Here is a 12,119-nt window from a genome sequence, read left to right as displayed (position 1 = left end):
TAAGAGCACTGAACTTGGAATGAGAAGACCTTGGATTCGAGGTCTCACCCATTATTTATGAATTCTGTGACTCTGAGAAAATCATTTGTCTTTTCTGGGCCTGATTTTCCTCATTTGTAAAGAGGAGAGGCTGGATTAGATTACTCAGACATAGATTTTTGTGATTATAGGGATAGAAACATCCCAGAGGGGTTCATAGAAGCTGTTACTCAGATGAGGACTTGGGAGCTTCTACTCTTTTTGCAGCCCTGTTGATCACATTGATCGACTCAGCCTCTCCTCAGTTTCTAATGAGAGTCACCCTGTCAGGGGCACCTAAACGAACCTAGTGATAAATATGAATATTTAAGCCCACCAGCCCTCTCTTTTTGGATGGAACAAAGGACCCTGACAGCTTTCCTGTTTCTAATCAGTCTTCTCCAGGACTTCAAGGTGGCTCAGTGGATACAGCACTTGACCTGGAGTTAGGAAGACCTGAGTTCAAATCCAATCTCAGATACTTACTAGCTATGTAACGACTTAATCATTATCTGCCTCAGTTTCCTCATCTGTAAAATGGGAGTAATAGCCCCTCTGTACCAGGGTTGTTGTGAGGATCAAATAAGATAATAATTATAAAGCATTTATCACAATGCCTGGCACAAAGTAAGCAAAATATAAATGCTGGCTATTACTGTAGCTTATCATTGAGCTTCCTTTATACCCATATCCAGTGAGAAGATAATTAAGTTATACGAAGGGGACTTGTGCTGTTTGCTAGGAAATACAAAGACAAAATGAAAGACACCCTTGCCCTCAAGGAGCTTACATTCTCCCTCTGGATGAGGGCCTGCGACTAAGGGTGGCCGGATCCACATGATGCTTTTCTTCACCAGCCGTGGCCTTTTTTTTTTTTTAATTACTCCAAGCTCAAGGTTGTACTTTAGAGAGATGTGGTTGCCAGAAATTTGATTGGCAAATAAATAGAATGTACCTAATCAAAACCAAACCAGAAACACCTCAAAACTAAATAGCTGACAGAACAAAAAATGTTTTTTTCAAAAGAGGCAGCATTTGAAAATTATAATTTTCACATTCTACTCCTTTTAACAGTATTCTGGGTACTGAAGATATAAAAATGTTACTGTGTGAATGGTACAGCTATACAAAGGCAGCTGTCTGGAGGAGACATAAAAGCTGCTGTTTCCTTTGAGAGAAAAACACCACCAAACATTAGTGTCCTTTATGTAATTTCTTTATAGCTAGAACCCTGGAATTGATTATAGTAATTTAATTTATTTATAGCCAGACTGCTTCCATAAGGTTTTGAGACAACTTACATAATTAAAAATAGTGTAGCAGAGAATAATGAAGGCTACAGACAGAGCAAAGACCTGTCTCAGAGGCACACGGGAAGCAAAAGCTACCAGAAACTTGGACGGTAGTAATTAGCTCAACACCAAATCTGGCCCTAAGTTTTGGGGCTGACAAAGAACGAACCAGAAAAGGTGGGGCTCGTTGTTTGACAAAAGAAAGCACAGATTAGCCTGCAGAGATCAACTTTTTACTGGAACCAGACTTAAGTTATGATTTATTGGTTGGGTCCTTGTACCAGGGATTTTGAGGGACAGATCAGACAGGTCCTTCAACTGCTTTTTGACAAAAGAGATAAAAACATGGACATGTTATTCACATGGACGTTTTTGTATCCGTTTTCTACAAAAGCTAAGTCCATAATTGGGTGTACCTAAATACTTGTGCATGTGGCGGAGGAAGGAGACAGGAAGGGGGATAAGATATTGCCCACGTCCCCTGCCTGATGAGCTAACTTGATAGAGGGGATACAGCTTTAAGAGTCTTGAAAAATGAATAGCCTGTGAAGCTATCTCTCAGATAACAGTTCAGTTAAGCTCAATTAGCGCCGATCACACATCTTCTGTGTGCCAAGCGAGGTGGCACAGTGGATAGAGTGCTGGGCCTGGAGTCAAGAAGGCTCATCTTTCAGGAGTTCAAATCTGGCCTCAGGCACTTACAAGCTGTGGGACCCTGCACAAGTCACTTAACCCTATTTGCCACAGTTTCCTCATCTGTAAAATGAGCTGGAGAAGGAAGTGGCAAACCACTCTATTAGCTTTGCCAAGAAAACCCCAGAAGGGATCACAAAGAGTCGGACACAACTGAAAAATGACTGAATAACAACAATGTGCCAAGCGCTATGCTAGGTAGATGCTCCAGATATACAAACAAAAGTGAAATGGCCTCTGCCCTCAAAGAGCTTACATTTCCTAGGAAAAGATAAATATATAATAGCGATATATTTATGCAAAATGTATACTAAGGAAATGCAATTAAATTTTGGAAATGGGACAGAGACCATTAACAGCTGCTGAATGGGGTGGTGGTGGTAATGGTAGTAGTGAAGAAAGGCCTTGTGTAGGAAGTGACATTTGGGCTGAGTCTTTAAAGGAGAGTTCAGGATTCCAAGAGGCAGAGGTCAGGAAGGAGGAGAGCATTCCATGTTTGTGACTTAGCCTGTGCAAAGGCCCCATGGAAGTATTGAGTATAGGGAGAGGGAGTATGGAGTGTGGGGAGCAGCAGTAGGCCATTTCGGCTGGAATGCAGAATACATGAGGTGGGGAGTAACTTGAAGTCAGTCAGCGAAGATGGGCTAGATCCAGATTGTGAAAGGCTTTTGGTGTTAAATTAAGGAATTTGTATTTTATCCTAGAGTAGGAGTTCTTAACCGGGACCGTGAGCCCTCCAGTGTTCTGTGATAGATTTCAGGGCATCCATGAATTTGGATAGGAAAAAAAAAATTACCTCTTTATTTTTACTAACCTTTAACAGAAATTGAGCCTTTACTTCAGTTATTTACAAATTTATTCCAAGAATGGGTCCATAGGTTTCATAGGAGCCCATGACACAAGAAAAATAACAAACCCTGTCTTAGAAGTAACCAAAATCAGTCAGTCGATAAATATTTATTAGGTACTGTGCTTAACCACTAGGGTTACAAAGAAAAGTAAAATAGAGCCCGTGGTACCAAGGATTTGTACCACATACAAATATGATGTGTTGGATTTGTAGCAGCTCTTTTTGTGGTGGCAAAGAATAGGAAATTGAGAGGATGCCCATCAGTTGGGTGATGACTGAACAAGTTGTGGTGTATGAATGTAATGGAATACTATTGTGCTATAAGAAATGATGAGCAGGAGGACTTCAGAAAAACCTGGAAAGACTTGTATGGACTGATGCTGAATGAAGTGAGCAGAACCAGGAGAGCATTGTACACAATAACAGCCACATTTTGCAGTGACTGACTTTGATAGACTTTAGCTCTTCTTAGCAGTGCAAGGATCTAAGACATCTCCAAAAGTCTCATGATGGAAAATGCCATCCAATCCAGAGAAGGAACTATGGAGTCTGAATGCAGATTGAAGCATACTATTTTGTTGTTTTTGTTTTTTCTTTCTCATGGTTTTTCCCTTTTGTTCTGATTCTTCTTTCACAACATCACTAATGTGGAAATATGTTTAACATGATTGTACATGTATAACTTATATCAGATTGCTTGCTCTCTTGGGGAGGGAGGAAAATTTGGAACTCAAATTTTTACAAAAATGAATGTTAAAAACTATCTTTATATGTAATTGGAAAAAAAATAGAGTATTAATACTATTTTTAAAAAAATAAGCTGTATTGGGCAGATCGTTGGCAGGTATTTGAGCTCTATCAATCCATAACTGAACTCATAGCTTCCTAGATAATATAGACATTCAGCATGATTCATTCAAGTGAGATACTAGAGCCAAGGATGAGAACTTGGGGACCTTGAGGCCACATGTGGCCTTCTAGGTCCTTGGGTGTGGCCTTTTGATGGAGTTGGAGTTTTACAGAACAAATCCTTTTATTGAAGGGATTTGTTGTGTGAAATTTGGATTCAGTCAAAGGGCAGCACTTGAGGACCTGGAGGGCCACAAGTTCCCCATCCCTATCCTAGACCTAAGAAGACTGTCGTCCTTTTGTGAAAGTTTAACAGCTGGCCTTGTAGATTGGTTCAACAAAATGCCAGTCCAGGGCAGCATCAGTGTGAGCAGTAGGTGTACCAAATAATTTCCTTAGAAAAGAGATTTTAATCTTCTCAAGCGCTACCTCAAGTAATTAGTTAAAACCCCTAACATTCTATGCCTTCTGACATAGAAAAGATTGCTTTATCTTTTTCTAATTTAATTTTGTTTCAATTACATGTAAACAAAAATTTTAACATTTTTTTAAAATTTTGGGTTCCAAATTCTCTCCCTCCCCTTCCACCTTCTTAAAGAGGCAAACAGTTTGATATACATTATACATGTGTAGCCATGCAAAACATTTTCATATTAGTCATATTGCCAAAGAAAAAGCAGACCAAAAAACCAAGAATTAATAAAGCAAGTAAAAAGAAAAAGTATACTTCATCCTGCTTTCAGACTCCATCAGTTCCTGTACTCCCAGGAATAGTCTGGAATGGGATACTGTCTTTCATCATACGTCCTTCAGAATTGTCTTGGATCATTGTGTTGCTGAGAATAACTGTCATTCACAGATGATCATTGTACAATATTGCTGTTGCTGTGTATAATATTTTCCTGGTTCTGTTCACTCCAATTTTTCATTGGTTCATGTAAGTCTTACCAGGTTTTTCTGAAAGCATCTCATTCATCATTTCTTATAGCACAATAGTATTCCATCACAATCATATACCATGACCTGTTCAGCCATTCCCCAATTGATGGGCATCCCCTCAATGTTCAATTCTTTGCAACCACAAAAAGAGCTGCTATAAATATTTTTGTACATACAGGTCCTTTTCCTTTTTCTTTCATCTCTTTGGCTTAGATTGCTTTACTTTTAAAAATAATAATAGCTAACATTTACATAGAAAGTTGGCAAAGTACTTTACATTTTTTATCTTGTCTGATCAACTCTCTGAGGTTGCTGATATTATTATCCCCATTTTATAGGTGAGGGGAAAAAAGTAAGGTAACAAGTTAGGTGACTTGCCCAGTTTCGTTCAGCCAGGAATATTCTGAGATAGGATTTGAACTGAGGTTTTCCTGACTTCAGGGCCAGTGTTCTAATAAGCTGTCTCTGAAACATTTAAGGAAATGCATTATCAACTGACAACTTTGTCCATAAAGGAACTGTGATCTAGAGCTCCTATGGAATGCCCAATTGGAAGTAAAAATGCTTTCCTTTGAGTTCTCCAGGATGAATTATGTGTAACATTCATCTCCAGGTTGCTGAATGAATTAAAAGGGGTTATTGAAAATTGTCCAAGTGTATGTTGGAGAGATGCCTACCAAATACAATTCACATTTTTTATACCTGATACTGAGCTCCTTTCGATAGTTCTTTCATAAATTTAAGTTGATGCCTTTGGTTTTTATATCACAGTCATTTAATTTACATCCCTGCCTGCTTCTCCCCTACCTAAATTGCCTTCTAGATTTAAAAAGGAAAAGAAAAAGAAAAAAAAAATAGTTCAGGAAAACCAGCCAACTTATTGACTGTGTCTGATAATAATTATTACATAATATTATTATTACATAATATTGTCAATACATTATTGTGTAAGTGCTAGGTATAATGTTATAATAGCTATTAGATATAGATATATATGATATGTGTGTATGTGTATATACACACACACACATAATATATATATATGAAATAGCTAGCATTTGTAACACATTTGTCATTCCATTTGATCCTCACAGCAACCCTGAAAGGTAGCTGCTATTATTATCCCATTTTACACATGTGGAAATAGACTGAGACAGGTTAAGTGCCTGGCTTGTGGTCACACAGATAAGTGTCTGAGGTGGGATTTGATCACTAGTCTTCCTGACTCTACCTCTCCATGCATCACCCACCTTGCTAGCTGCCTTATATCTGCCAGTATATGTACAGTGTTCTACATCTACATTCTCCAGCCTTTGTACCAAAGAGGGAAGGTAGATTTTCTCAGTTATTCTCTAGGGCCAAGCGTTGTATTTTAATTGTGCGTTACTCATTACCGATTTATTACTCTTCCCATTTATATTGTGTGCATTATTGTCTTGTTCTGATTAGTTGAGCTTGCCTGCATTTACATAATTTTTCCCATGTTCCTCTGAATTCTTCGTCTTTGTCGTTTCTTAGGGTGAAGTAAATTATTCAGTTGTGTTAATTTGCCATTCTCTTACTGTTAGTCATTTGGATCTGTCTTTCACATGGTGATTTTAATAGCTTGAAATTTGGGGACCTATTTGTTAGTATACTTTGCCATTCACCCATTGGGTCATATATATTTTTATTAACCCCTTCTATATCTTTGGGTATCAGACTCTTATCAGAAAGTTTTCCTAATCAGTGGTTTTTCTTCTTATCTTAACTAGGCCTGGTATGAGCTATGTGACCTTGGGGAGTCAGCTATTCAAGGCCTTAGTTTCTTCATCTGTAAAATGAGAGTTTGATTAGATGATCTCTAAGATCCCTAAATCTATGACCCTCTGATACTGCCCTATACAGTACCCTATGCACTACCCAAACAGGAGTACCGAATGTCTTCTCAAACTGTGTGCATAACTTTGCCAGAGGCAGCTGGTGGCACAGTGGATAGAATGTTGGACCCAGGGTCAGGATGACCTGAGTCCAAATCTAGTTTCAGACACTTAGTAGCTGTGTGACCCTCAGCAAGTCATTTAACTTCTGTTTGCTTCAGTTTTCCTCAGCTGTACAATGGAGGTAATAATAGCACCTATTTCCCAGGGTTGTTCCAAGGAACAAATGAGGTATTTGTAAAAGCACTTAGCCTAGTGCATAGTAGATGCTTTATAAATGCTTATTGCCTCCCTTTCCCAGACTCCCATCTTCACTGCAACTTCATTGTTCTACTGAAATTGAAGTCTCCAAAGTTGCTCTCTTAATTGTCAGCTCTAATGGTCTTTTCTCAGTCCTCATTCTTCTTGACCATTGTGTCTCATTTGACACTGTTGAGCGCCTTGTCCTCCTAGATTTGCCTGGGCCATCTCCTACCTCTGTGACCAACCATCAGTCTCCTTAGCTGGATCATTATCCATGTCTCACACCCACTAACTGACTCTATCCATGACCCTTATCTTTTCTCTCCATACTCTCTTATTTGGTCATCTCATCAATTTCGATTGGTTTCTGTTATGCAAATGACTCCCAGATCGATATATCTAATCTCCTGATCTTCAGTCCCAGCTGTCCTAGTAAATTCATGGCATCCAAAACAATTCCCATTATCTTTGTCCTGAGACCCACCCCTTCCACACTTGGCTATTTTTGTTGGAGGCACCGCCATTTTCCCAGTCTCCTAAGTTCACAACCTTGTCCTTTGCTTCTTCTTGACTCCTCACTCTTCCTCACTCCACACATCCAGTCAGTTGCCAGATATTGCTGTTTCTGGCTTCACCATAGCTCCCTTCTCCATCCTCTTCCCATTACATAGCCACCATCACCTTAGTTCAGGTCCTTATCGTCTCACTTGGATTATTGTGATAACTTCCTAAGGGGCTTCTCTGTTTTACTTTTTTTGGGGGGCTGCTGTTGGCATTCTAGTACTTCTATAATAAGGGTACCTACTATGCTAATAACTAGGTACTAAAGTGATTTTCCTGAAGTACAGCTCTTATTATGTTGTTCCTCTACTGAGTAAACTATAGCAGCTCCTTGTTTCTTCTATGATAAAACATAAATCCTTCTGTTTGGTTTTAAAGTCCTTTGCAACATGGCCTCAGCCTATTCTTCCAGTCTTATTGAACATCACTCCCTCTCCTTTGCTTCTCTCTGTTCCTTACACATGGCATGTCATCTTCCATCTGTGTGCCTGTACACTGGCCATCCTTTTTCCCTCACCCCATGCGTGAAATAGACTATTTCCTCACTTCTGCCTCATAAAATCCCTCTGTTCCTTCAAAATGCAGCCCAAGCACCACTTCCTACATGAAGCCTTCACGTTCTAGTGCCATCTTAACTTAACCATTTTATGTTTAATTTGTTGTGGTTTAGTAATTTCCGTCGTATCTGACTGTTTGTGACCCATTTGGGGTTTTCTGAGCACAGATATTTGTAGTAGTTTGCTATTTCCTTCTCTACGTCATTTTACAGATGAGGAAACTGAGGCAAACAGGGTTTAATGACTTGACCAGGGTCACACAGCTAGTAAGTGTCCGAGGCCAGATTTGACTTGGGAAGAAGTCTTCCTGGCATTCTATCTAGTGTGCCACCTTGTCTTTATTCTTTGTATATTCATTCTGTACATATTTATATATACACACCCCACTCATAGAGTATAAGCTCTGAGGGTAACGACTATTGCATTGTTTTCTTCACTTACTATTATTACCTATAAAAATACACAAAAATGCACAGTTCCTTTCAAAACAGGTTTTTGAGCATAATGAATCCCATAGGCTTCAAACCCAGGGGTCTTTTCATTTAAACGTCCTTGGTAGCAATATCCTTAAAGGCCATAAGATGGTGATGTGGTGCCATGAAAGTCTGCATGGCAGCTCAGTGTGCTTCTCTCAGTTGCTGTTTTTGCCTGTCGATTTCTGTGGCTTGCTTTCTCTTCCAGCTCTCTTATTTTTTTCTTCTCCACCAAACAAAACAAAGCTCATTCAAAACTAAACCAGGTTAATTTGCATCTTCCTTGTAAGTAATAGGGTTTTTCCTCATTTGCAATGAGTTGGTTAACCTCGATAGAACAAAAGTTTTTCTTCTTCTACTTTAACATTATTGGGTTTTCAATATTTACAGTATTAGATATGTCTAAAAATTAACATTCACATACTTTTAAAAATGTTCTGTATTCCAGCTTTCACTCAGCCAAATTCCCCTCTAACATTTTTGCCCCTAGTTGCCTCTAAGATGAAAGGGTTGGACTAAATGATTTCTGGAGTTTCTTGAAGCTCTAAAAGTCTGTGATAAAATATTTTTTCAATTCTGGGTTTTGGTAGGGAATTGAGAAGAAGCAGGATTATTGTTAGGGTATCCTTTTTTTTCCTTGTAAGCTTGGTAGTATTAGAATTAGGAGTTTTCTTTTTTCTTACTTTTATTGATATTTTGTTTTTACGTCAACATCTTTTTAAACTGTATGCCTTCCTCCTCTCCCATCCATTAAACCATCCTTTTTAACAGAGTTTTTTTTTTTTAAAGATAGAAAGCATCAGCAAAAATCAACCAGCACTTCAACTATGTGTGACAGAATATTATACAGTATTGTACACCTGTAGCCCTCCACCTCGGCAGAAGAAGGGATGGAACTGCATTCTTTTGTGGGGCCAAACTTTGTCACTGTAATTACACAGCATTCTGGTTTTTTGGTCTTTCTTTTTACACAGTTATAATCATTGTATACCTTGTTTTTCCAGTTCTACTACTTTCAGTGCACCAGTTCATATGGGTCTTCCCATGCTATCAGAAACATTTTTAATAGGGTAAAAGTCCAGTCCATCTTCTAAGTAGCTACCAAATTGATATTCGTAAAACAAAATCTTTGTCACTGTCCTACTCAGTAATCTTCAGTGGCTTGCTATTGTTTCTAGAATGAAACAAAAGTCCTCACTCTGGCATTTAATGTGCTTCACAATATAGTTTCTTCTTACCTTTCTGTATTACTTGATAGTACTCCCTTTTATGCACTCTCTATTCTTGTCAGACCAGCGCATTCACTTTTCTATCACATTCTGTCTCTTGCTTCCAATCCTTTGCATAGGTGGATTATACCATCGTACTCCTTTCTTGACCTGGCTTCTTGTAATCCATAACTTCCTTTATTTGTTTATTTATTTTTGGCTAGGCAATGGGGTTAAGTGATTTGCCCAGGGACACACCACTAGTAATTGTCAAGTGTCTGAGGCCGGATTTGAACTTAGGTTGTCCTGACTCCAGAGCTGGTGCTGTATGCACTGCCACCTAGCTGCCCCCCATAACTTCCTTTAAAACACAACTCAGGTGCTGCCTAATACATGATGCTTTTCCTTATCAACTAAATTGATCACGTTCCCACCATCTTTACATTTTTATTTTGCTTTCTGTAAGCTTTGCCTTTACTTACCTGTTGTATATTGTATCTCCTGCTCTCTCCCACAGAAAGCAGACTTTAATGGCAGAAACTATTTTTTTCTTTGTATCTTCATTACCTGACATGATGTTTTGTACATAGGTGTTCAACATTTTTTCTTATAGAACCTAATTTAATTTGCTGTCAAAGTGTAATTGAATGTGTAATTGTGCAATTTTTAAGATTAAGTATTGGAATTTAAAAATATTAATATTAACAAAAATAGCATCACAGGAATTATCATTACAATTTGGTATACTGAATTTGAGATCGAAGACCTGGTTTAGAATTAAGTCTCTGCTATTTACTAAGTATGTGACCTCAGGAAAACTAGTTCACCTCTTTGGAATTCAGTTTCCCCATATATCAATTAATAAAGTTGGACTAAAAGATTAGAAAAAAATTTTTAAGCAACGCAGTGTAGTCGAAGATGATATGAAGAGTCCCTACCTTCAAGATGTTTAAATTATTAGGGCTCTATAGCTCTAAATCATCTCAAACCTATTGGGATTCTATCTGAGAATGTTCAGAAAGAGTGGAGCCTCTAATTCCTCTCAGCTCTGGAATGTGTCAGAATTTAAAGGAACAGTGTAGAACTAGGGATATTTTGACTTTTTCCCTTTAAGCCTTGCTGTTTTTTAGTAATGACTTTTTCTTCACTGTTAATATGTAGGTTACTATTTGTAAATATATGGAATATTTCAAATTAAAGGCTTTCCTGACCTTGACTAGGACTGCTTTTTGCTAATATGCTATATTCCTTTTGTAGGATCTGCATAATTTAGATCTGACGATTGGAGTTGCTGCAGCTGGCATTGCCGTTTACCGCAAACATATCTGCACAAGTTTCTATCCTTGGTAAGATAAATTCATTTCTAATTATTTTCTGAATTGTGCTTCAAAGTGTGTGCTGAACTAAAGCATTGCTATCTCTTAATTAAAATTATGCTTCCTAAAAAAGTAAAGAAATATCTTACTGTAAATTACAGCCTCATTACCAGGCAAAACTTTTGCCAGTTCAAATAACCATAAGTTTTTATTGATTACTTATATTTGGCTTGGTAAGCCAAAACACAGCCTTAAGGATTTTCCTGTCTGATTCAACAAGTCTCTATGACGCATTTCATTTTCACAAGGCATTGACTGCACAAGGTGCCCAGGAAACAAAACCAAAAAAAATAGTCTCTGCTTTCAAGAAGTTTTTTTTTTATTGGAGGGAAACAACACTTACACAAATAAGAAAATAGATGATCATTTAAGAAGGGAGAAAGCACTAGAGACAGCTAGAGGGGATCAAGGAAGGCTTACTGTAGGAAGAACTGAGTGTTGAAGGAAACCAGGAATTCTAAACAGCAGTAGTGAAAAGAAAGTGCATCCTATCAAAGGCATGAAGACCAGAGTTTGAGAAACAGTAAATAGGATAGTCTGTCCAAAACATAGACGGCATGAAAGAGAGTGATGATAAATAAGCCTGGAGAGGTCGGTAAGCCTACAGACAGATTGTGGATGGTTTTAAATGCCAAGCTAAGAGATTTGTATTTTTATCCTAGAGGCCGTAGAGAATGACTGAAAGTCCTTTAGCAAGGGAATAATACTATCAGATTTAGATTATTTTGGCATATGTTATAAAGAGGGGAAAGTAAAAGCCGGGAGTCCAATTAGGAGTGGATATAGTCCAAGTGAGAGGCAATGAGGGCCCAGAAAGTAGAGAAAAAGGACAGGTCTCGGTGTAAAATTGATGCGATGTGTCAACAAATTGAATGGGGGCGAGGATGGGGTTGATTGAAGGACAAGTGTGAAAGATGACACCAACCAAGCCTCAGTGCCAGGAAGGATAGTAGTGCCATTGTGAGAAATAGTAAAGGTTTGAAGGAGGGGTGGGTTGAGAAGGAAAGATGCTGTTTTTGACATCTTGAATTAGAGATGCCTGAGGGACATCCAGATGGTGCTGTCCAAAAGAAAATTGGTAAACTCCAATCCTGCACTGTCAGTTGCCTTCTGGATATCACCTGGATGACCTATCAGTATT

At 38.3% G+C, this 12,119-nt stretch overlaps 1 protein-coding gene across 5 annotated transcripts in view; it reads left to right on the top strand.

The window, feature by feature from the left end:
• Positions 1–12,119, top strand: part of PTPN3 (protein tyrosine phosphatase non-receptor type 3) — a 288,986-nt gene that overhangs the window by 195,679 nt on the left and 81,188 nt on the right. For all 5 annotated transcript variants that reach the window (XM_021004563.2, XM_021004569.2, XM_021004570.2 and 2 more), the window contains exon 10: positions 10,860–10,948. In XM_021004563.2, the coding sequence (XP_020860222.1) occupies positions 10,860–10,948 (89 nt within the window). The remainder of the gene's footprint in view (positions 1–10,859; positions 10,949–12,119) is intronic.

The sequence above is a fragment of the Phascolarctos cinereus genome, unplaced genomic scaffold, assembly GCF_003287225.1.
Source record: "Phascolarctos cinereus isolate Bilbo 61053 unplaced genomic scaffold, phaCin_HiC Scaffold_4;HRSCAF=312, whole genome shotgun sequence".
Lineage (NCBI taxonomy): Eukaryota > Metazoa > Chordata > Mammalia > Diprotodontia > Phascolarctidae > Phascolarctos > Phascolarctos cinereus.
The sequence above is the reverse complement of the archived record's forward strand: the minus strand, read 5'-3'. Positions and strand labels throughout refer to the sequence as shown.